The following is a 26018-nucleotide window of genomic DNA, read 5'->3' as shown; positions in this document are numbered from 1 at the left end:
GATCTTGGACGAAACGTCCATAATCTGTTATTGAGACAGACATGGAGAAGCCACTGCTTGCCCAGGGATTGGTAGCATGAAATCTTGCTGCTCTTTGGGATTCTAGAATTGTGTTACTCTTTGGGATTCCGGAATCTTGCTGTTCTTTGAGATTCCAAATGGAATCTTGCTACTGTTTGGGATTCTACATGGAATCTTGTAACTCTTTGGGATTTCGGAATCTTGCTCTTCTTTGAGATTCTACGTGGAATCTTGCTACTGTTTGGGATTCTAGAATTGTGTTACTCTTTGGGATTCTGGAATCTTACTCTTCTTTGAGATTCTACATGGAATCTTGCTACTTTTTGGGATTCTAGAATTGTGTTACTCTTTGGGATTCCGGAATCTTGCTGTTCTTTGAGATTCTACATGGAATCTTGCTACTGTTTGGGATTCTACATGGAATCCTGCTACTCTTTGGGATTTTGGAATCTTGCTGTTCTTTGAGATTCTACATGGAATCTTGCTACTATTTGGGTTTCTACTAGGTACTTGTGGCCTGGACTGGTGACTGTTGGAAACAGAATACTGGTCTGACCCAGTATGGTTAGTCTTATGTTCTTAAGAGAGAGCTGGCCACACAAACCAGAATATTCAATGCTGGTGCCCAGACACGGCCTGGCATTGAATATCCAGGCAAAGCAACACCAGCTAAATATTTACCCCTGAGATTGTAAGCCTTCCAGGAATAGGGAAATACCTTTAGGTAACTTGAGCCACTCCTGAAAAAGACATGAGATAAATTCAAAATTTCTCTCCTTCCATATCTATGACAATAAGTGAACAACCATTTTGTAGATCACCTCAGGAAAGCTGACTTTAGTCTACTCCATTTTAAACCCAAGGGAAATAAAGCTGGAAATACACAAAACGTTCGCTAGCATAACCATCGTTGCCAACCTTGAAACGAGTATGTCAAAAATTGGACTATGAATATGAAATGGCCAAACTTACTGTCCTTCAATGAGGGCATTTAACTACATTTCAGAAGGTGCAAGAGGATAAGGCTGCTACGGATACCTGAATGTGTGTACATACCATGGGGGTGCTGACCAGTTTGGGGATTCTTTAAACCAGGACTGTCCAAATTCAGTCCTCGAAGGCTGCAATCCAGTCATGATTTCTCCAATGAATATGCATGAGATCTATTTCCATACACCATCTCCATTGTATGCAAATAGAGCTCATGTATACTCATTGGACAATTCCTGAAAACCCAACCTGTGAGGGCTGAGGTTGGACACCCCTGCTTTTGTTAAGTGAGATTTGATGATACTCCTGGAAGGAGGGGTTGATGTGTTTGCATTGTGTATATTTATATTGATACTCAACCATATATATATATATATGGTTGAGTATCAATATAAACAAATTAAAAATTCTGTCCTTCCCATAGATCTGTCCTAACTCCTCTCCTCTGCTTCTCCTCTCGGTTGTCTCTCTCCCCCAAATGCAGCTAAGTGGGAGCATCATGAGTCTGTACAGTGATGGGGACATCGGGAATGTAGAGGTCAGGGGATGTATCCAGTTCTCTCTACAATATGACACAAGGAAGAAGGAGCTGCAGGTCGTCATCATCCAATGCAGAGATCTGGCTGAGGCAAAGAAGCAGAGATCAGACCCGTGAGTACCTGGAGACTCCAAAAGACTCTTTTACCTTCCATTCTTTCCAGAAAGATGGGAGGATCCCTGGGAAAGTTGGTGACCCGAAACGTTGCAATGTGATCTCCCAATGGTTATGCTAGACCCTACCAGAAAGAAGCGAGACCTGCTCTCTTCCCATTATGGAAGTTTTGTTCTAAACAATTTACCGTAGACACAGGGCTGTAGTAACATCAGCAATCCTGTGGAAGAATTTGGCAGGTACCAGAGTGGGATATGTATACTCAAAGGCCAAATGTAAAAGCTGCCAATGCATTAATTTTCTTACAGTAACTCCACCCTTCTTTCACCAGCTATGTGAAGACCTATCTCCTTCCAGATAAGTCTTCTCAGAGTAAGCGTAAGACAGCAGTCAAAAAGCGATGCCTGGACCCTCTCTTCAATGAGACTCTCAAGGTAAGGGAAGTGCATTGCCCTATTAGTGAGAGGCGTGAACAGAGGGATCGGGAGAGAGGCTGATGGTGCAAAGACTCCCTTATCCCATCCTCTTCTGCTACCAGTTGCAGGGAAGAGAAACTGTTAATGCTGCTGTTGAGACTGGGAAGTGCTGGTCAAACCAAGTGCCGAGAACAGCTAACAGCTTGTAACCAATATCCAAGAAAACTGGGCCTGCCTGCACCTCCCAGACATCAGACGAGCAGGTTTCGAGAGCTCCGGCTCATTGCCAAGGTCCACAGCTGAACGGACGTCTATGGCAGTGTTTCCCAAGTCCGGTCCTGGAGTATCCCTTGATATATGCATGAAAGAGATTTGCATATAGTGGAGGCAGTGTATGCAAATCAACTTCATGCATATTCATTGTGAGTATCCTGAAAACCTGACTGGCAAGGGGTACTCCAGGACTGGACTTGGGGAAACACGGGTCTACGGCATTGCTAGACAAGTGTGTCTTGTTGGAAGTGCCTTGGATGGAGGAGGAATTCATTCTGCCAGAGCTGTTGGAACTTGTCAAATTTCAGTTTAACTCTCGCAAGAATTAAAAAGCCACAGGAAAGGAAAGCAAGTTCTATGCCTAAGTTTCCAGTGGTGGGGCCAGGCCTCCTATGACACTGCAACTGACTGACGTATGTCACCTAAGAGAACTTGGGTTGCAAAATCTGTATCCTCTTTGACCAATGCGATGTTGCGGTTGGTAGCTGCCATTCTTTGAAAGAAAAGAAATCAAATTAGTTAATTTTAGTTCTTGAATGCAGGAAATGCATTCAAGAATGGTAGAGAGAGGTAATCAACAGAATAAAATAAAACAAAGAAAATATACCTTTTTTATTGGACTAACGTAACACATTTCTTGATTAGCTTTCGAAGGTGGCCCTTCTTCGTCAGATCAGAAGTAAGCAAATTTTGATAAGTAACAGCATATATAAGTGAAACATCAAAGTATTTCAGTGACATCAAAATTTGCTTATTTCTGATCTGACGAAGAAGGGCCACCTTCGAAAGCTAATCAAAAATGTATTACGTTAGTCCAATAAAAAAGGTATATTTTCTTTTGTTTTATTTTATTCTATTTCTATTGATTACCTAAGAATGGTAGAGAAATATATGTGTGCATTAGTCTTTTCTCCGAAGAAAATATAAATGATCGATTTTTGGATTTTCATTATTGATTACTCCAGGGGTGAGCACACTTGGTCTTTGAAGGCCACAAGTCAGTTGAAGGTTTCAAGATTTCCACAATGAATATATGCATGAGACTGTTTGCGCACAGCTGAGGCAGAGCGTGTGGATTGGGTTGTGGCTCTCAAGGACAGAGTTTGCCAACCCCTGGATTCCTGTAAAAAGGCCCATAATCTAAAATCCAAATCTCATCTTCTGCTCCCTGTAATATAAAGCCACTGAATCGTGTATAATTGTTTCTTTTGTGCTAAAGTACAAGATTGATAAGACAGATCTTCAGAGCCGATTCCTCAATCTCTCCGTCTGGCATCATGACTCTTTGGGGCGGAACCTGTTTCTGGGCGAGGTGGAGATTGGGCTCAGCACCTGGGACTGGACTCAAATCCAACCTTCCTGGTTTAACCTACAGCCACGGGTGAGAACTGATATAGAGAAATATCCTCCACTCACTATCTTATCAGACACATTATTTCTTAGTCATTTCTTCACTGGCTTAATCTTTTCTTACATTCACGTGAGCAGAAGGAAGAGCAGAAGTCTACTTAGTCCAGCCTCTCTACAAACCTTTCGAAAAAGCATTTTCACCAAATTCCTATGCAACGTAATGTGGCCTTGAAAACACAGAGACTTCATTAAAGTTTGGATTAATAAAATGTTAACAAATTTTGGTATAATAAAATATAATCTAAGCCAGTGTTTCCCAAGTCCGGTCCTGGAGTACCCCCTTGCCAGTCAGGGTTTCAGGATATCCACAATGAATGTGCATGAACTTGATTTGCATACACTGCCTCCATTATAGGCAAATCAAGTTCATGCATATTCATTGTGGATATCCTGAAACCCTGACTGGCAAGGGGGTACTCCAGGACCGGACTTGGGGAAACACTGATCTAGGCCCACAAAAACATCACCAATTTTGTAGATGAAGGTTTGAATTTGGTATTAATAATCTAGGGGCCTTTCAGTATTAATGGCCATGCCCTAATTTTCCCATTAGCACATGGTCAGGAGTGTGTAAACCCCCCCTGCCCCCACTAGGGTTACCATATGTCCGGATTTACCCGGACATGTCCTCTTTTTGAGGACATGTCTGGGCAACAGGGCGGGTTTTGCCAATCTGCCCGCTGGACAAACAGGCAGGCTGGTGGGACGGCCCGCCCACCAGCCAGCCTGCCCATTTGTCCAGAAATCTGGACAAATGGGCAGATTGCTAGCCTCCCCTCCCCTTACTTACTACTGCCCTGGTGGTCTAGTGACCTCTTCCGCCTTCGGGGTAGGAAAGAGCCCCCTCTTTCCTGCCCGGAGCGCTGCCCTGCACGCATCCTTCCTGTTGGTGATCTCAGCGCCGATTCAAAATGGCCGCCGAGAGTTGAAGTGACCTTGCGAGACTTCAACGCTTGGCGGCCATTTTGAATCGGCGCAGAGATCACCAACAGGAAGGATGCGTGCAGGGCAGAGCTCCGGGCAGGAAAGAGGGGGCTCTTTCCTACCCCGAAGAGGTCACTAGACCACCAGGGCAGTAGTAAGGTACAGGGAGTGGGGGTGATGGGGTGTGTGACAGGGAGGAGGGGAAAATGTGAGAGGGAGCGGAGCGAGGGCGGGGTAGGGTGTGTGGTGGGGGTGTGGCATGTGTCCTTTTTTGCGGGACAAAATATGGTAACTCTAGCCCCCACCAACTATTTTGTTGATGGCAAGGGCTCAAACTCTAAGCATGCGGCAATGTAGCTTCCCTAACCGATTTGCACAGAAAGTGCTCACTCTCCACCCCCAGGGCTAAAATAAAAGCATGTGGATCGTGCGTGCAGATCCAGAAATCACTGTGGGATGCTTTAGCTTACCACAGCTTAGTAAAAGGACCCTTTAGGAATTTGTCCAGAGTTCTAGGTCGCAAGATAAAATGTGTATTGTAGCTCTTACAAAAAAATCTAAATTGAAAACTTTTGTAAGTAGTCTAGCACAAGGCCTGAGATGTATTGCCCACGACTGAGGCGGTGAAGATTACACATCTAACGTGTGACGTCTTAGGTTCACATCCTGACGCCCTAAAAACCTTTCTAACCCTCCTCTCCTCAGACTCCCGTCTCTCCAGCTGGCATCGGAAGTCGGGGAACAATCAACCTGTCCGTGAAATTTATCCCTTCTGGGACTGAAGGTGAGATTTGCAGGGCACCTCTCTTCCTTTTCTTTTCCCGTTCATTTTAATTTAAAATAACGTCTTACTTCTTTGCCACTGTGTGTTTATGTTTCGCTGAGGATGTGTTGGAATTTTTTTTGCCCAAGGAAGGTGAACGGGGTAAGAACAGATCGATTGTAACATAGTAAATGACGGCAGATAAAGGACCTGTATAGTGCATCCAGTCTGCCCAAGATAAACTCATTTTACATGATATGTGATACTTACGTATACCCAGGTTTGATTTGTCCTTGCCTTTCTCAGGGCACAGACCGTAGAAGTCTGCCCAGCACTGTTCTTGCACTAAAAGTTCTGAAGCTAACGTCGAAACCCCTTAAAATTTACACTCAAGCCCATCCATATCTATTCAGTCACAATCAGGGCGTAGACCGTGGAAGTCTGCCCAGCTCTGTTCTTATACTAAAAGTTCTGAAGATTCTGGAATCCCAATTAGTAGCAACATTCCATGTAGAACCCCAAAGAGTAACATAGTAAGTGACGGCAGATAAAGACCTGAACGGTCCATCCAGTCTGCCCAAGATATGGTATGTGATACTTTATATATATATACACCTGAGTTTGATTTGTCCTTGCCTTTCTCAGGGCACAGACCGTAGAAGTCTGCCCAGCACTGTTCTTGCACTAAAAGTTCTGAAGCTAACGTCGAAACCCCTTAAAATTTACACTCAAGCCCATCCATATCTATTCAGTCACAATCAGGGCGTAGACCTTGGAAGTCTGCCCAGCTCTGTTCTTATACTAAAAGTTCTGAAGATTCTGGAATCCCAATTAGTAGCAACATTCCATGTAGAACCCCAAAGAGTAACATAGTAAGTGACGGCAGATAAAGACCTGAACGGTCCATCCAGTCTGCCCAAGATATGGTATGTGATACTTTATATGTATACCTGAGTTTGATTTGTCCTTGCCTTTCTCAGGGCACAGACCGTAGAAGTCTGCCCAGTACTGTTCTTATATTAAGTTCTGAAGCTAACGTCGAAGCCCCTTAAAATTTACACTCCAGCCCATCCCTATCAATTCAGTTATGATCAGGGCGTAGACCGTAGACATCTGCCCAGCACCGGTTTTGCTTCCCAATTACCGGCGTCGCCACTCAATCTCTGCTAAGATTCCGTAGATCCATTCCTTCTAAACAGGCTTCCTTTGTGTTTATCCCATGCATGTTTGATTGTTTACTCTTTCAAGAAGTACAAGGATTAAAGGACACATCCTGAAGGTATCAGCTAGTATACTAAAAGCATAGAGGAGAAAAACACTAGCCTCACTGATTGTTGGGAAGCGCTTTCAATTCATTTGTTTAAAATGTATATAAACTCTAGCTTTGCTGATATCTTGTAAAGTTATTTGAGACCTTCTCTTCCCATCTGCCTAATACAGCATTTTCTTGTCTTGCCTCAGGGGTCAGTTTGCCTCCAACGGGCGAACTGCACATATGGGTGAAAGAAGCACAGAATCTCCTGCCGCTCCATACTGGCACCATTGATGCCTTCGTGAAATGGTAACGCTGAACAATTGGGTTACTGAGGGGATACAAAGGATGGGTCAGGCAAGGGGAGCGAAGGAGGGAGGAAAAGGGAGAGGAAGAAAATTAATTCCAAAAGAAGAAAAAAAAAAAAAAGAACAACAGGGCCTTCAAGACGGGAATAATTGAGAGTCTTTTATTCGTAAAGACCCGACACAGGCCGTGTCTTGGTGTTACACTGCTTGCTGCAAGGGTCCAATTATTTAAACACTCTCGCAGGCAAAGACAACGAAGGATTTTTTTTTTTTTTAAATAACAGAGCGGATACTACAGAGGTTTTATTTGCTGCGTTACCAACATTTATATTGGATTTTTCCTCGTTGCGGAAGGTTTGACTCTATAAATATGCTACGGTGTTTTTTTATCATCTATTTAAGTCTGTTAGCAGAGCTGTTTAAAGGAGTTTACTTTCCTTCTCAGTGTTCAAGAGTATTTAAGTAACTGGACCCCTGAAACAGGTGTTGTAACGCCGAAACGCAGCCTGTGTCGGGTCTTTACGAATAAAGGACTCTCGATTGTTTCAGTCTTGAAGGCGCTATTGTGCTTTTTTTTTTTCTTTTGTTGTTTGTATTCGTGCACTCTTAAACCTTCTGTTACCCAGATAATAAATTCCAAGACATCAACCGGCCAATACTCAAAATGATTTAACCAGCCGGAAACGGCTGCCAACCGGATAAATCGCTTGTTCACAGCTGTCCGGTTATTTTCAGCAGCACCTAACCGGTTCTCTCCAGTGAAAATGACTGGTTAGCGCCAAATTCAAAAGTGGCTAAGTCATGGGCATTCCAGGGGGGGGGGAGGGGGGGCCTGATTATGCGCCGATATTCACCCCTCACTGCATAAGTAAACCACTTAAACTGGGCCGCCTAAAGAGCAGTCCTATCTTTAAGCGGTTTGCTTTATGCAGTGAGGAGCTGAATATTGACGTAACCGGCTATGTGTTAGCCAGCTCAAAAAAAACCCCCAGATAATCCAGGCCGAAGCCCAAATCTGGCTCGGCCTTGAATAACACCAGCAGCTGAATATCGGCTGGCAAGTCTCCTCTTGTAGATGGAGATCTTTGCTAAAGTGATTAAAATAAGAGAGAGCAACAGCGAGCAGAAGCAACCAGGGGCATAGCCAGCCTTCGGCGGAGGGGAGGTCCAGAGCCCGAGGTGAGGAGGCACATTTTAGCCCCCCACCCCGCCGTTGCCGCCACCAACTTTGCCCCCCCTGCCAACGACCCTCTCGACCCCCCCCCCCCCTCCCGCAGGGAAGAGAGGAATAAAAAAAAGCTTACAGAACAGCCTTCCTAGGGCCTGTTTCATTGTTGAGGAAAGGGGCATGATTCCACTAGCTCTATAATATTGTGTCTAAATCCTGGGATCACCCTGACCCACAGCCCCTTTGGAGCTGCACGTTATAAAAATTAGAAGATGCAAATATTATACAACAGGGCGCAGGGCAGATCCGTGTGTAAATACATTACCGCGCAACCTAAGAATGATTAACGAACAAGCCTCCTTCCGTAAACTACTGAAGACTCACCTGTTTGAACAAACTTACGGAAAGAGCCAAAACACATAGATTCCATACCCACTGTTCACCAATGCAATACACATCCACTTCTGATCCCTCATCCCGTTATCCAGTCAATCATACATTTATCCACGGAACTATGTACACCATATGTCTTGGTGTCTAACAATGCTCTTTTTTCCCATTGTCTCCTTCTAATGTTTCTATGTTGATGTCCCATTGTTCTACTCCCAATGATATTCGAATGTCTCGCACAACTCTGTTCAATGTAATCCATAACCTAGTTGTAACAAATGTATTTCCATTATTCATATCTTATTGTAAGCCACACTGAGCCCGCAAATAGGTGGGAAAATGTGGGATACAAATGCAATAAATAAATAATAAACAAATAAATCCCAATTACTGCCAATAATTATCACCTGAGTAGCTAATTAGCGTGCACGCAGATCTGGAATCTGCGTCCAACTTTGGGCGACCTGTACTGAATCCAACACTATATGTCTGTCTGTAAAGTAACCTCAAGATGGACACGGCCTTGGCTTTCACGCATAGATGGTGTAAAATTATGCTTCGTAAGCATTGGTACTGCTGAAGATAAACATTTTCCCCAGCTATGTTGCTTTGCTTTCTTTTATATAATGGGTGCATGACGTGGCTCTTGGATGACTCATTATTAAAACGTTTCTTTTTATGCCGGAAGTTAAATACTCCTGGCTTGTATCTTTGGCAGCCTTTATGGAGAAAAGGACTGTGCTCAGGGAGGCAGCTTGTGATTTACACAAGGAAAGGAATTAAAAGGTTGTAAGGTGTTTTTTTTTTTAAAGCCGCACCAAAGGTGAACATGGTATTCTTTGCTTAGGATTTTGCTTGAGTTCTTGCCACGAAGCGAATGACCCGTAAAGTGCCTCAGGCACCACCTCCGCTTTGGTTTTTGGAGCTACTGATCGACTGACATGAGGAGGAAGTGGCAGGGATTAAGAGAGAAAATGGCGCGTCTGCCAGTGATTCGTGAAACATGCCGGCAGCCCTTGCTGCTAACAGGACCAAAAAAGGACAGAAAAAGTTTCAGGGATTATTTTTTTTTTAATTCAGTCAAGGTTCAGTTTATGTTGTTTTCAAAAGAAATCGAAGCGATTTACACGCTCAAGTAAAAACCACAAGGGGAAGGGAAACTGTAGGCGACAAGACATTCAATTAAGTAGCAACAAACGAGAGATAAGGCCAATGCAGGCAGGAAGAGAGAGTACCATTGGATCTAGGGTACGTGAAGGGTCAGGAGGCACAAGCAGGATGCCTGCATGTCTCCATAATTTGCAGATTTGAAAAAGGTGAACTAACGATTACTCAGTTCTTAGTACCAGTTGGGACGACCACAGAGAAGTGTCTAGGGATGGTCTCTGTGCACACTGCCCTCTTTTTGAAGGTGATCTCGTGTACCTGCCACAGCTCACCTAACGATGATTGCACTAGTGTACTGGGTTCGGCTTCATGGTCGAGGAGGCCTCTCTTCTCTTAATGCGGAGGAGGCCTGCAGCGTTTTGCTTCCTCTTCATCGTAACAGACAGTAGCTGCACAGAACATAAAGGGCTCCTGTATTCATTTCAGTCTAGGATGGTGTATCCTTCCTGGAGATGAAAAGGGGGCAGAGGTGCCCTAGCTGATGCTGGAGCCTGACCTAACTTGGTTAGGTTTCAGATTATCCACAATGAATATGCAATGAATATATAGCTATCTCTATCTATAGATATATATTCATTGTGGATAATCTGAAACCTAACCAAGTTAGGGTCAGGCTCCCACATCAGCTAGGGCACCTCTGCCCCCTTTTCATCTCCAGGAAGGATCCACCATCCTAGACTGAAATGCATACAGTACCTAGTTATTGGATTGACTCTTAGCTGTTCTGTACTAATGACCCAGACTCCTCTGAGAGACGCCAGGGGCGGGCCTGGACAGGCCCAGCCAGTTTCCCTCCAGGCCCACCCAGCCGTCCACCCCGCCCCGCATGTCAGCAGGTGGGGGGGGGGGGGGTGCTCTGTTGGCGCTGCAGTCCCCACCTGCCTACCAGCTCCATGATCGACAAGCAGAGGACCCTCGTCTTCCATCCGGCACCAAGCCTTTAAAAAAAAAAAAACCCAGAGAAACGCCTCGCGTCTGCTGTGCGCTGCTGTAAAGCAAGCAGCAAATCGCTTCATCGCGTCGGCCCTTCCTTCACTGTGTCCCGCCCTCTGATGTAACTTCCTATTTCTGCAAGGGCAGGACGCAGTGAAGGAAGGGCCGACACGACGAGACGATTTGCTGCTTGCTTTACAGCAGCGCACAGCAGACGTGAGGCGTTTCTCAGTTTGTTTTTTTTAAATGCTCGGTGCCGGGTGGAAGACGAGGGTCGTCTGGTCGTTGATCATGGAGCTGGTAGGCAGGTGGGGATTGGGTTGTGCAGGGGGGCTCAGATGGGAATGTGGGGTGGGGTTCAGATTTATAGTATTTAACTTTTCAAGTTCATGATGATGGTGGGGGGTGGAGAAGGGAAGAGGAAATGCATGCCCACCCAACCTTCCCACTGACCCACCCAAAAATTAAATTCTGGCTACGCCACTGCGAGACGCACATGGCTGTTTTATACATTGTATTGTGCAGGTATCACGAGTCCTCTGCAATCTGGCTCACCGGGTACCTGTTTCCTTTCCAGTTACATTCTTCCAGATGACAGCAAGTCCAGCCGCCAGAAGACGAGGGTGATAAAGAAGAGCTTAAACCCGGTTTTTAACCACACCATGGTTTACGATGGCTTCCAAGCAAAAGACCTAGTGGAGGCATGTGCAGAATTCACAGTGTGCAACCAGGATCTCTTCTCCAACCAGCCACTGGGGGGCGTACGCCTCAGTCTTGGGAAAGGTGAGCAGAAGCCTTCCTTAGCTTCGAGTCAGGGATTGCCTGAAGAGCTCCAGTGCAGCTCAACCCAGTCCTCAGGGAACACCCGGCCAATTGGGTTTTCAGGATATCCACAAGGAATATGCATGAGAGAGACTTGCATACCACGAAGCCAGTGCAAACAAATCTCTCTCGTGTATTAATTAGGTACAATTAATGTATGAAACCCCCCCCACCCCCCCCGCCCCAAAAAAAGTCAAGTAGCAGCAGCAAGGAAAATATTTATAGCCAAATTATCAAAGATGTGCATATATTTTGAGTGCAAATGATCACAGTCTTGGTCCTTTTTCTCTATCCTATGATCAAGACTGGGGGTGGGGGAGGGGAAGGTGTTTCTACTCTTGTGTCCCAAGACTATGATTTGATAGAATGTGAAACTAGCAACCCACCTTCAGCTAAAGCTATGCATTCAGAGCGATATTTCCATGCCACTTTCTATCTTGCAGGGATGAGCTATGGGCTGCCGGTCCCCTGGATGGACTCCACAGCAGAGGAGAAGCAAGTCTGGGACACTCTGATAAAACAGCCCAACAAGTGGGTAGAAGCATCACTGCCTCTAAGGACCAATCTGAGCCCCAGAACCTAACCCCACAGCCGGACAATGACTGGAAGAACCTCCGTTTTCTTGATAGGGTGGGTGCAGTGGCCACACTTTGTATCACCTCTTTACACTGCAGGTGGACTGTGGGGTGGGCGACAGGAGCCTATAAGCATGTCCACATGCATGGATGCTTTATTCCCTGTACTCAATTCATTCATGGCCTCTGTCCTTTGCCATAATCAAAAATACTGGTCTAGTATCTCAGCTAGGTGCAGTTTTTTTTTTTTTGCTCAGGTCAAAAGCAAAAAGACATAGCACCAGCCCCCTTTATATGACAGAAGCTATTCTAAGCCAAAGGCTGGGTGCTGTGAAAGAGGTCACAACGATGGCCAGCAGGAGCCAACCCTCTGCTTTTGGGAAACTTAACCTGCAGAAGAAACTGGTTAAACTCTTGCCGTCATTCTAGGACCATGGATCATGTCATTTTCAGTCTGTACTTGACTTAGAACCCTACCAACACCCAAGTCCACTTATAAATGAAAACAAGAAACAAACCAGACTGCATAGAGTGTGCCAGGGTTATGTTAATATTTACCCCTTCCCAAGTCTTGTAACTACATCCCCCCCTTTTTTTTTTCTTTTTAGATACTTTGCAATGCAAAGAGTTAGGTGGTATAGGTTAAACAGCCAGGTCCAGTACGACTAAAACAGCAGAAAGGACTGCATTGGGTTAAGTCCCCATTTTAATAAAAAGTAACTACAGTCTCTGGCCTGACTTGTGGAAAGATGTTGCAGAGGCTTGTGTGCACTGATGTTCTGACCTCCTCACCTTTCTTATGGCAAACAAGGATAAAGCCTCTAATGGTATTGGGGGGGGGGGGGGGTGATTTAAGAAACAGCCAGATCACGTCTTCAATGGAATAGCTTAAAGGCCATGGACTGTGCTTCACAACTAAAAATTAAGAGGGATTCCTTCACTGTAGAGATTAAAAAAAACAAAACAAACAAAAACCACTCACAGAGAAGTATGAAAAAAAAAATAGAAAACGAAAATGTTTTAAGAGAGTAAGGGGTGTGTTCCCTCCCCCCCCCCCCCAATTCCGAAATGTGGAGAGCCAGATTAAGACTGGCCTGGAAGGTTCTAAAGCTATTTGCACTAGTGAAGGGTCTTGGCCCTGCCAACCCCCCCCCCTCCCCCCCTGAGTTTTATTTTCCTCCAATAAAATCTTTGCACAGATCTAAAGACTCAATTTATTCTTACAAAGAGAAACTGAACCCTCAAACACCTGTTCTACCTCTTTGATCACCTCCAGGCTGGAGGACAGAGGCAGATGGCAGCAAGAACGGTTGCCCACTCAACGTGAAAAGCTGCTCTAAGGGCTCCCTATGAACCAAGGTGGCAACTAACCTGCATGAAAACTTTTCTTTATATTTACCTTTAGAACCTAGGGAAACAGAATCTGCACGGCAGTGAAACACAACCAGTTATGCTTTGCTGTGTAGGCCAGGGGTGTAGGTACGTGGGGCCACAGGGGCCTGGGCCCCCGTAGGTTTGGCCTGGAACCCCCTGCCGATTACCCTCTCGACCCCCCCCCCCCAGCCAACCCACCGTCGCCTACCTTTGCTGGCGGGGGACCCCAACCCCCGCCAGCCGAGGTCCTCTTCTTCCTTCCGTCAGACTCAGAAACAGAACGAAGGAAGAAGAGGACCTCGGCTGGAGGGGGTTGGGGTCCCCCGCCAGTAAAGGTAGGCGACGGCAGGGGAGGGTTGGCGGCGGGAGGGGGGGTCGAGAGGGCTGTCAGCAGGGGGGGGGGTCAAAGTTGGCGGTAGTGGTGGGGTCGGCAATGGCGGGGGGGGGGGCTAAAATGTACTCCCTCACCTCGGGCTCTGGACCCCCCCTCCCGCTGAAGTCTGGCTACGCCCCTGGTGTAAGCCCCTGCCACTAAGCAAAGTTGCAAGTCTGGATGGAAACAGAAGCCCTTGCTTTCAAGCACTTATTTGCTACTTGTCATTTAGCACTTGGGCCAGACTGAAATATTAGCACAACAAAAACATGTGTCACATCCTACATGACGGACAATCGTATACCACCATCACATAAGAGCCTTGGGTTAAGTCACCTAAAGCCAATGCAGTGCTGGGAGGGGGAAGGAGGAGTGAACTATTTAAATAAGACATGGCAAAAGACATGCAGTCAAACAAGGGGCTGTAAATCATTCCAGTACCCACAGCAGGCAACTGTATTTGCACCCCGATTCCTGTTCCTCACTCCTTCCAACCTGTTACTCTTCTTGTTTCCCCTCAAGCCTAGGCCTGGAATTTTCATCTGCTGCTAGTGCATGCTTGCATTTTGTTTTTCTGCCAGAAGGGGGCATTGCACTCTGGGCAGTTGTCCCTCTTCTTCACTCTTATGACCCTCTCCAACCAGGGGCGTAGCCAGACTTCGACGGCAGGGGGGTCCAGAGCCTGAGGTGAGGGGGCACATTTTAGCTCCCCCCCCCCCCCCCCCGCCACCAGGACGTCAGACGCACGCACAGAAACTTGATCAGATCATTCAGCAAGCAACGCCGGGTGGCCGAGGAGAGAACTTCGGCTGGTGGGGGTTGGGGTCCCCCGCCAGCAAAGGTACGTGACGGCGACGGGAAATGGGGGGGGGGGGGTTTGAGAGAGTCGTGGCAGGGGGTCCAGGGCCAAATCTAGGGGGGCCCAGGTCCCATAGAAGCTACGCCCCTGCCTCCAACAGCTGAGAAGTAAAGCCCCAACCCCTCCCCCCAGCCTCTATGGATACTTATGGCAGTAGGCAAGGAGTTGAAGGTACTCAGGGAACTGGAATAATCAGACACTTGAAGCTCTCAGTCAAAAAGAAAGCACACCCCCCCCCCCTCCCAAGACAAAACCTTATGACAAGACCTCCTTATCACGTATTACCTTTGCTGCTGCAGTTGCTGTGAAAATCTTCATTAACTGTCAGGAAGATGAATTGCCACAGAGAAGAATCACTTCGTTCCTTGTCTGTCCATACCTGAGAGGAGAATTCCATGCATCCCCAAAACACACAATGGACACTAAATAATCCGCCAACACCCCCTCCCCCTCCAATAAAAGATCAGGGACTGGTCCTATGGCAAATCTATTGTAACAAGAAACACACACCAAGAACATTCATTGTGGATACCCTGGAAAAAAAAAAGTGATTCACTGAGGCTCTCCATGAAATTAATGATAAAGAGACAAGGCTCAATTTCTCAACATCCTGCTTTAATTCATCTGTACAACACATTTTTCCATATATCAATAAAGAAATAACACCAGGTTTGGAGGTAGTGGAGTGGGATGGTGGAATGGGGTTATGTCAGGCTAACAACACTGAAGCAATACTTATATGGAGACAACTTGTCAAAGGCAGAAGTGTCTAGTCCTTTCCCATGACACAACTGTTTTTGCAGGGAGGGCGGGGTAAGAGGGGTTTGGGCCTAGCCATTTCCTCCTCTTCACAGCACTTCCTGTTCCATAGGAACAAGGCCTGTGACGTAGCATCAAGAGCTTCCATCTGCAAGTACCTTGCCATTCCCCCCCCCCCACTTTATACCCCTCCCAATTTCCTTCAGTCCAGTCACTGCAGTGACCGTCTTCAAGCAGGAACCCACACACCAGGGCTCCTCCTGGAGATCTGCAAATCACAGACCCTAAATTTGGCCTCAAGGTGTCCACTGCATGGTGAATAGGGCTTCAAAAACTCCACCCCCCCCCCCACCCCAGGAGCTGTGAACACTTAACTCTGCAAGCCACCTGGTATTTGGAAGACCCAAGGTGGAAAATCAACCAAGGTTTCTCCCCATAGCAATATGATGCATCCCGGCCGAGCCACCACACCAGCCCCATCTTTGTAAAGTAGATATTGCTTCGTGACTGGGTAGATCTGACAAGTTACATCCATTGCACGTAACAGAGAGACCTGGAAAATCAATAACCCATGAAATATGGTAACGGAATTCAAACATGCGTGGGATAGGCATAAAGGAATCCTGTGCAGAAGGAATGGATCCACAGAAGCTTAGCTGAAATTGGGTGGCGGGGGGGAAGAGGGGTTGGTGTTTGAGAGGCTAGGATAGGGGAGGGCAGACTTATACGGGGTCTGTGCCGGAGCCGGTGATGGGAGGCGGGACTGGTGGTTGGGAGGCGGGAAATACTGCTGGACAGACTTATACGGTCTGTGCCCTGAAAAAGACAGGTACAAATCAAGGTAAGGTATACACATATGAGTTTATCGTGGGCAGACTAGATGGACCGTGCAGGTCTTTTTCTGCCGTCATCTACTATGTTACTATATATGCAGTGTTAAACCTCCTGTACCAGCCGCCATGGAGGTCTCATCCTGTTGCTATGGAAGCTAAAGAAAACCAGGAGCAGGTAGACAATATTTAGCAATCTGCTCTTCCTTTTGGAAGCCTCCCAACCTTTGCCCTTTTTTTTTAAGCCAATAGCAAAACTTTTTATCTTGTTCTAGACCAGGGTTTCTCAATCTAGTCCCTCAGGACTCACCTAGTTGTCTGGTGGTCAGGATATCCATGATGAATAAACGTGACAGATTTGCAGATGATGAAGGCAGTGAAACTTTAGTTGGTCCACGTGTAGAGGGCACCCAGGTCCCTTCAGAACAGGGTTCAAGGCCGTTTACCCCCTTTCTCTTTCATGCAACGCCTCTTGAAATCCACACTGGTGCGATTCATCCTTTACCTGTCCTTTTAATACAACTGAAACTTCAGTTTCCAAAGTGGAGTTAGGCTTATGTAGTACCGTTCACGTACTGAATTTATATTAAAAATAGAATGTACAAATATTAAAAAATATAACATTTCTTTAAAAAAAAAAAAATACAACACTGAACTTGCAGTGATCTAACATATGATGGCAGTGTAGGAGTTGCTAAGACCTGTCAGACACCTTAACCTAATATTCTGCTTTAGATAATCCAGAATATAAAACAGTTCTTAATGTGAGATTTCTTAATGTGAGATTCCTCCCAATGTATTTGTCCATCGGTGCGATAGCAGCTTTACAATGACTGAACTCCCCAGCACGTAGTGTAGCATACGCCCAGCTGCATAATTCATGCACACAGATATGTAATTTTCAAATCTGTAGCGTAGTTAGCAAGTCAGAGGTCACCTAATACACTCGAGTCTCCAGCAAAAATCCTGGAAAGTACCAGCACAGCTCTGCCAATCTTGAAAGCGTATACGGAAGGCAGGTGAAATACAGGGTCTTGCTTCTGAGCTGCCTGCAACCCACCTCACCGCCAAAAGGAGGAAAAATCCTGCAGGGTTCCGCTTCTCTAACTCTCACAGAGTGCTGGGACCGGGCCATATTTCTCTCTCCAGCCAAGCCAAACTATTCCCCGGGGATCCTTACTCTGCTTCATGGCATGGCTGCCTGCTCTGGGATCTTCGATGCTCTACAATCGCTCGCCAGATCCTGCACACCATCCCGCCCCTGCAAAAAATGATGGAGAGTGAGAGTAAGGGAGAAGCTTGACAAAGCTTCCAAACTTTTAGTAAAGCAGCAGGTGCTCATTTCCTGAAAATGTCAGGCTACGATTAGAAAGCCCTGTCAGAAAAAAATCCCCATACATCTCTTTGTTCCTAACTACTACTACTACTATTTAGCATTTCTATAGCGCTACAAGGCATACGCAGCGCTGTACAAACATAGAAGAAAGACAATCCCTGCTCAAAGAGCTATGTAATAAAAGTGAGCCAAGTATAGGACAATCAAGCCATTGTGACATCACTGATGAGGTTGGCTCTTATTGGTGGACTGAGGCATTATGACATCACAATATCACCTCTGATTACAAGAGACTACTACTACTACTATTTAGCATTTCTATAGCGCTACAAGGCATACGCAGCGCTGCACAAACATAGAAGAAAGACAGTCCCTGCTCAAAAAGCTTACAATCTAGTAGACAAAAAATAAAGCAAACAAATCAATTAACCTGGATTATTATCCGTAATGATTTTCTATTAGGTTGCTGACCTGGAATTTTTTTATTTTTTTAACTACAGTAATTTCTTCTCTCCCCACACTAACTATACAGGGAAGTCACTACGGTCCCTGACCTCAAGCTATTTATTTATTTACTAGCCGCTGAGCCCGTTAAAACGGGCTAGTATGGAGTTTTTCCAAGGCCCCCCCCCCCCCCGAGGTCGCCGCTACCGGTCCGGTTCCCCCCCCCCCCCGGAGTCGCCGCCGCCACCCCTCCACCCGCCCCGGGCCCTCTCTTCGCTACTGAACATACATCGCCGAAAACTCAGCAGGGCAGATCAGCTGAGCTGCCATCGGCCTTCTTTCTCTGCCTGTGTCCCGCCTCATGTGACGTAACGTCGGCGAGGGCGGGACACAGGCAGGGAAGGAAGGCCCACGGGAGCTCAGCTGATCTGCCTGCTGCGTGTCGGCGATGTAAGTTCAATACCGAAGAAGAGAGTGTTCGGGCTGGGTGGGGGGAGCGGTAGCAGCGACCTCGGGGGGGGGGGGGGGGGAGCGATAGCGACGTCGGCGGTTCCCTCACTCCCCTTCGCGCAGTTTCCCTCTCTGTCCCGCCCCCGTCATCACGTATTGATGCGGGGGCGGGACAGAGAGGGAAGTCTGTACTGTGCATCTGCGGGTGAGTACGGTCACTCGCCATTTATATGTTTGATTTTTTAAAGAAAACCAGCACTGATCATCATAAAATTTCAACACTGGCTGTTTTATATCTGGCATACATGGCAATCTTCCCCTGTATAATTAGGGAACAGAAAAATAGCAACATTTTGCTGGAAATCACTTAGTTTGCCTGAAAAGATAAAGTTGGAAATGTCCCACTGAGCACACATTTGACTCACACTGATCATCCGGGGGCCAGCCCTTTTGATCAGAAACAAATTGAAAATACCCTTTCTACACCACGAATGTAGCTACAGGTAGGCCTGGGCCCCTCCACATTTGCCTCAGTTCCACCCAGCAACTGGGGGTGGAGGAACCCAAACCCTACCAGCCGAAGAAATCCATAGCCACCCCAACCTAGAAAAGTAGGTAGTCAATGGTAGCATATTGAACTACTGACACCATCAGCATACTTAGCTGGGGAAGATGGTGGTTGTGCTGGTGGGGGAAGGGGGGGAATATGGAGGGAAGAGGAAAGGGGGTGCCTAGTGCACCCCAACTTATTAACTGATGCTCCCTCCCCTCCCCCCAAAAAAGAAAATTCAGGTCCAGTTATGCTACTGTTAAAAACCCCACTGCAAATGCCAAAACCTCATCTATTTCCCAGTTTTCTGGACACAGAATCCTATCTCCCTTCTGCTCACCTGTTGGGGAGGCTCCTTTCTAAGAGCGAAGAGAGAAAGGCAGCGAAGAGAGAGTGAAGAGCAAGGAGGCAGAGAAATTCTTAGCAGAGAGATCTAGAAACAAAATGTAAAGAGGGTTTAACACAAAGATTTTAAGCAGAACGAGTTTAAAGCAGGGTCCTAAACTTTAAGAAAAGGGCCACGTAGAGACCCCCCCTGGGCATCTGAAATGCCAGATTGGAGTTTGGTGACCGTCAACCACTGTCCGTCTTCAGCTAGTGAAGTCCGGAAACTCCAAAAACATCTTTCTTGAACTGATTTCAGCTGTACACAGGAAATGTAAAACTGGGTTGCAAGAAATGAACTATCTATGCGATCTGCAGGCTACAGTTTGGGAGTCACTGGATCAGAAAAAGACAGATGTTAAGTGCCGTTTGGGGGGGGGGGGGGTGCAGAGGAGGGGCTTGAAAGGGAGAATGGAGAAAATCAGCACACAGGGTTAAAGCCAAGAAGAGCATGTCCTAGGTAGAGCACAGCCATGAAAAGAGCTAACTTGACCCAGACACAGCCCTGTCGGGTACAACGTTCAAAGCCTGCTCAAAAGCGGAGTGTTAGATATTTAAAAAAAAAAAAAAAATGTTACCTAGCCGCTAAGTCAATTAACCTGGCTTCTAAATAAAACTGTGGACAGACTGTTTCCAGGTACATATACTGTGGTTACGTAGGTCCCAGAGGGCCAACACCTTCTTCCAGCCAGAGCATGAATAAACTTGGGAGCCAGCTGCAGTAAGGGGGACTCCATTGCTAGCTAGGAAAAGCATCACTTTTGCAAGACATTTTCTTTGCAAAGACATACAAGCGTGTTATTGCAAAGCTGGAAAACAGATGGCCGCATTACCTGATACCCATGTACTTCAGGTCATTCCGGGTCACGCAGGTGAGGAGGTCCTGCAGCGTGAATCCGTGATTCAGCAGCTGGAAAACAGAACGAAAGAATTTTCACAAGGCCTGCACAGAGAGAAGGAACGTAGAATGCAAATTTCTGCACTTAGTTGGTGAAGCTTAGCCGCCGTCCTGTGGCCAATGCGCTTTATTTTGCGGTCTGGATCTTGGATTGTTGAATTTGGGAGCAAGAAGGGAGGGCAAATTTCAAAGTATTGTTATGCGAAAGTGCGACTTCTACACATCCGTCTGAAAACTGCTCCCCCTCAATCAGGGGCGTAGCTACAGGGGGCCACGGGGACCTGGGCCCCCGCAAATTTCATCCAGGCCCCTGGTTTGGCTGGCAGGGTGGGGGGTCCCCAACCCCTGCCAGCCAAAGTCTTCTTCAGCGCCTGTCTCCGGTGTAGCCGTGTTCCTGCCCCTCCTGTCCTGTGCACGCTGACGCTCCTTTACATGACACTGAGGAGCGTCAGCGTGCACAGGTCAGGAGAAAAAAAGAAGGGCAGGAACGTGGCTGCGCCGGAGACTGGCGCTGAAGAAGGCTTCAGCTGGTGGGGGTTGGGGACCCCCTCCAGCAAAGGTATTTGTTTGCGAGGCGAGAAGGCGAGGTGGGGTGTGAGGAGGCGCGAGGTGGTGGCGGGGGGGGGGGAGGGGAGGCGAAGCGTGGCGGTAAGGGGGGGCAGCGGGGCGGCACTAAAAATGTGCCCCCAACCTCGGGCTCTGGCCCCTTCCCACCGTAAGGTCTGGCTACGCCCCTGCCCTCAATACAGCTAACAATCCAGGGTGTGGGTTTAGCTGCATTTTGAAGATACCTTCCTGGTGGCTCTGGCCAGCATCATGGATTAAATTTTCAGGTTTACGCATGCCGATTCCCTTTCGACATCTACCTGCCTGCAGGGAAGTGGCTGCAAAGGTCTGCAGGGAATTTATTTCTTTGAAACTTGGCACGAGTACAAAGTTTCTCTTTTAACAATCTGGTACAAAATATGCCCAGATCTGGCAATTCTCAAAAGCCACGTACCTGGGTAAATAAACTTCTGAAAAATGCCCACCTTGAGAGTAGTTTTACAATAAGGAAATTTGGTTAAGTAAGCAGGAAGGTGTCTACTACACAGGCGCCTTTGTGACTTTATAAAATACTAGTAAAACATGCCCATTTCTCGAGCAAATGAAAAGGGCGCTAGCAAGGTTTTCCTCCCGAGCCCCCCCTCCGGCGTTGTGAAGCCACTGACCGCCATTGCTCCGCACCTCGTCAACGCACGCCACCTTCATCCACTGACGCCATTGCTCCGCCCTCGACGTCATCACGTTTGACGCGAGGGCGGGGCCCAGACACAGTGATTTCGGTGGCTTCACCACCACGAACCCTTCGAACCCGAAGGAAGTGCCCGCAGGAAGTGACACTGACGTCAGTGTCCTCAGAACGTTGAGGGTGAGTTTTATTATATAGGATTAGCACCAATTCAGCAGCAGTAACACCTATATTCAAGGCGTGGCCAGAGCATATGTCAACGTCACTGCATATTTTACACACTTTTATTTAAAAGACGTTTTGGTGAAGTACAGTAATCGACACCGACTGCCTCTCTGATTAAGAAGTGCCAAGACACTAGTGTTGCAACCTCTGCACCTATGTGCCTTCCTCGCCCCTGGTGTGTCCTGCTACAGAAACGACTCTCCAGACACTCCAACAAGACATAATTCAGTGTTACCTTCAAAAATCAAGCCAGGTAAGTCATGGGCCGAGGAGGTGGTCGGCTGGCTGGTCCCTTACCGTATTTACTGTGCTTTCGTTCACCCCCAGATGCTGTAGCCACTGAATGAGCATGGGGTCTGCGGTGTCTGCCCTGCTTTTCCTCTGCTGAAGATCTAATCGGAAGAGACAGCGCCAAAGACAGCTTACTTCTGAACCACAAATGCAACCTGGGCAGCCAACAGCTTGAAGTTTTAACAGAGCACCTCGGACATTCAAGACACAGGTCACAGGAGCCATACGCCTCTTCCCTGTACCTAGGCAAGGGTGATTGGTACCGGCCTGCTTTAAGTACAGCACTCCCAAACACTTGGCTGCTATGATTCTGTGACTCCTGAAGGTCTCTCCACAGCCTGAATTCTAGTCCACACTGTTCCCATCGCAGCCTTCCTCTTCACCGAGGTGCTAATGATCAGAAGCCCCGCACTGTTCCAAACAGCGCTCTAAAAACAGTGCTGGAACAGCGTGGGGCTATAACGTCCCTATGATCAGAGCTAATAGCACGCAAATTTAGGCACGCTATTAGCTCTGATTATAAGGGAAAGGGAAATGGGACTTGATAAGGCTAAAGTGCGGGAGGAATGGCCTTCTGCACGAGTTTGACTACTTTCTCCCTTATATGGTAGGGAAGCCCCGCCCAGTGCACTGGGCAGGGCGCTGCCATTTTGAAGGCAGCACTGGAAGAGGACGGAGTGTGCTATTTCCTCCTCCATCAGAGAGGTACGGAGGGGGGGGAGGGGGGGAGGAAGGAAAGAGGGTGTGGGTTTGCAGCCCAATGGACCACCAGGGCTTTTTTGAGGGGGTGTGAGGGGGTTAAGAGGGCTGGAGATCCCCCTCCGTGCCCTTGGGTTGTCTGTTGGGGGGATGGGGGGGCCTGCTAGCATGCAGGCCAGGGCTTCCCATTGCTCTGTAAACCCTAACGACAGCTCTGAACTGGAATAGGGTTTACAGCAGTTAGCGGTGAGCTGCCCGCTGAGCATTGGGAATACTAAGGTCCATGTTTAGCATGATATTAGCGTTGCACGCGCTCGCCAACTCTGATCCTGGGATGCAAGCACACAAGGGTGCTACTCCAGCACTAATGGCCTCTGCTTTTGATCATCTGGGCCCGAGCTTCTAGAAGGGACAGAGCACCCTTCCAGCACCAGGCTGTGCTATTTGCGAGAACCACAAAAATGCAGTGAACAACGTAGTCAACAATTGCTTTTTAAAAGAAACATTATGCAAATAAGGGGCACCAAGAGCCAATCACAACCTTTACTAAGCTATAGGACACATGAAATAGCCAAGGCGGCCTCGCTTTACCGAACTGGCTGTACCTTTGAGCTAAGCACAATCACGGATACTGGAGAAACAGTGTCACCTCCGGAATTGACGGTTCATGTATTCCTATACGTACAAGCTCTGATGCAGCCACTCCGGTGAAACATGGCCACGTTGGGTATTTCACGTGTCTCAATTGCTTTAGAAACAAAGACTACCGTTGACTTCCTGTTTGTCATGCTCTCGAGATCACACAGCACCAGCCAATTGAGGTTGAAGGGGGGCAGACTCAGGAGTAATGTCAGGAAGTATTTTTTTTCACGGAAATGGTGGTAGATACGTGGAATGCCCTCCCGCGGGCATTTACTATGTTATTATAATGAAGAGGTATCATGAAACATTCAGTCTCAATCAAAAAGTAAATATGCCAAAATTGGGGCAGCCACATACAAACTTATAATCACTTAATCAAGCCATCTACTATAATAAAACGCACCCTCAACGTTCTGAGGACACTGACGTCACTCACACCGGTTCGTGGTTTCATGGTGGTGAAGCCACAACATCTTCATGCCCCGCCCTCGCGTCACACGTGATGACGTCGGGGGCGGAACACGAAAACAAGGCTAATTAACGCACGGGGAGCGTGTTTCCCTACTCCTCCCCTTCCAAAAAATCCCAGCCACCCACGACGTCCACATCAACCCGGCCCCTTTCCCCACATAGCCCCGCCCCTTAGAAGTTACCCCCCCCGCCCCGCCCACGGTACCACACTCACCCTCAGCAACGTCCCTCCCCGCTCCCCTTCCCTTACTCGTGTCTCCCTGGTGGTCTAGAGGTACCTGTTCGGTCGGGGCAGGAAAGAAAGAGCCCCCTCTTTCCTGCCCGTAGCGGTGGTGGTAGCTTCCTTGCTGCATCGTGTTGGAGTCCGGCTCTCGGCGTTTCAAAATGGCCGCCGAGAGTTCAAGCTGCATCGCGAGACTTCAACTCTCGGCGGCCATTTTGAAACGCCAAGAGCCGGACTCCCACACAATGCAGCAAGGAAGCTACCACCACCGCTACGGGCAGGAAAGAGGGGGCTCTTTCTTTCCTGCCCCCACCGAACAGGTATCTCTAGACCACCAGGGAGACACGCATAAGGGGAGGGGAAGGGAGTCCCCTGCCCGCTAGCGCCCGTTTCATCGCCGCCAGAAACGGGCCATTTTTACTAGTTATAAATAAATGCTTAAATAATAATAATTAAATAATCATGAATAAATAAATAAATAAAAGCTTGACTCGTAGTTTGTGCCTGATTTGGCTAGATAAGTTCTTTTTACACTTTTATTGATTTACAAAAAAATGTTTTTTTTAATTATAAGAGGTAAATGATAAGGTGAAACTGAATATTTTTCAATACCTCTCACTTACATTTTTATCTTTTGCAAAAATGTTGGATACATTGTTCACTGCATTTTTGTGGTTATTTGTTAAGTCACTTTGGCTGTATCATTTGTCACGTTTCTGTCCCACACCAGTGATGCAATGTCAGCAGTCTGACCTGCTCCTGCAGAGAAGTTCCCCGCTTCAAGCCGCAGACTCTCACTATTGAACTTGCAGTGTCCTAGGTGAAAACGTGTCATGGTGCCAGCATGCGGCCAAGCTCACCTGTCGGCTTGGTGTCTTCTCGAAGTAGCAGGATGTCCTGCTGGGCTTGGTGCAGAGCTTTCAACAAAAGCTTCTGGTGCGTCCTCTCTTTCTCCAGCAGTTCAGCCAGTAACCTGTAGGCCAGGACATAGGAAAGATGTCAATCTGCATTGTCCAACATCAGGTCTGTGGAAAGACCAGGGCTTTTTTTTTTTTGAGGGGGGTACTGAGTACTGGCACCTCTTCCATTGTCTGCTAAAATTGACCCATGGAAGCCAGGTTTTAATGATAGAGCTCAGGCTCTACACACCAATTCTGTCTTGTCATAGATTCTGTCACACATAGCACCAGACAATTGAGGTTGAAGGGGGGCAGACTCAGGAGTAATGTCAGGAAGTATTTTTTTTTTCACGGAAAGGGTGGTAGATACGTGGAATGCCCTCCCGCGGGAGGTGGTGGATATGAAAACGGTAATGGAATTCAACCAAGCGTGGGATAAACACAAAGGAATCCTGTTTAGAAGGAATGGATCTACGGAATCTTAGCGGAGATTGGGTGGTGACACTGGTAACTGGAGAGTAAAACCAGCGCTGGGCGGACTTCTACGGTCTGTGCCCTGATTGTGGCTAAATAGATAGGGATGGGCTGGAGTGTAAATTTTAAGAGGCTTTGACGTTAGCTTCAGAACTTTTAGTACAAGAAGAGTGCTGGGCAGACTTCTACGGTCTGTGCTCTGAGAAAGGCAAGGACAAATCAAACTTGGGTATAAAGTATCACATACCATGTAAAATGAGTTTATCTTGTTGGGCAGACTGGATGGACCGTTCAGGTCTTTATCTGCTGTCATTTACTATATTACTATGTTACTCTTTGGGGTTCTACATGGAATGTTGCTACTAATTGGGATTCCGGAATCTTGTAACTCTTTACGATTCCAGAATCTTCAGAACTTTTAGTACAAGAAGAGTTCTGGGCAGACTTCTACGGTCTGTGCCCTGAGAAAGGCAAGGACAAATCAAACTTGGGTATACATATAAAGTATCACTGGCTGCAGGGGGCCTGGCTATTATGGGGTG

The 26018-nt window shown here is 47.2% G+C and overlaps 2 protein-coding genes across 6 annotated transcripts in view; one reads left to right on the top strand and one right to left on the bottom strand.

Moving 5' to 3' along the window:
• Positions 1 to 13040, top strand: part of SYTL1 (synaptotagmin like 1) — a 67418-nt gene extending 54378 nt beyond the window's left edge. For all 5 annotated transcript variants that reach the window (XM_030218071.1, XM_030218067.1, XM_030218069.1 and 2 more), the window contains 7 exons: positions 1496 to 1662; positions 1995 to 2097; positions 3572 to 3733; positions 5392 to 5470; positions 6911 to 7010; positions 11245 to 11450; positions 11933 to 13040. In XM_030218071.1, coding sequence (XP_030073931.1) covers positions 1496 to 1662; positions 1995 to 2097; positions 3572 to 3733; positions 5392 to 5470; positions 6911 to 7010; positions 11245 to 11450; positions 11933 to 12072 — 957 coding nt within the window. In that variant the 3' untranslated portion in view covers positions 12073 to 13040. The remainder of the gene's footprint in view (positions 1 to 1495; positions 1663 to 1994; positions 2098 to 3571; positions 3734 to 5391; positions 5471 to 6910; positions 7011 to 11244; positions 11451 to 11932) is intronic.
• A 3255-nt stretch (positions 13041 to 16295) lies between these two features.
• MAP3K6 (mitogen-activated protein kinase kinase kinase 6) overlaps positions 16296 to 26018 on the bottom strand; it is a 62201-nt gene continuing 52478 nt past the window's right edge. Inside the window, 4 exon segments of the mRNA XM_030217713.1 lie at positions 16296 to 17520; positions 20257 to 20333; positions 22075 to 22169; positions 24964 to 25076. Coding sequence (XP_030073573.1) covers positions 17436 to 17520; positions 20257 to 20333; positions 22075 to 22169; positions 24964 to 25076 — 370 coding nt within the window. The 3' untranslated portion in view covers positions 16296 to 17435.

The sequence above is a fragment of the Microcaecilia unicolor genome, chromosome 11 (assembly GCF_901765095.1).
Source record: "Microcaecilia unicolor chromosome 11, aMicUni1.1, whole genome shotgun sequence".
Taxonomy (NCBI): Eukaryota; Metazoa; Chordata; class Amphibia; order Gymnophiona; family Siphonopidae; genus Microcaecilia; species Microcaecilia unicolor.
This window is presented reverse-complemented; position numbering and strand designations above follow the sequence as displayed.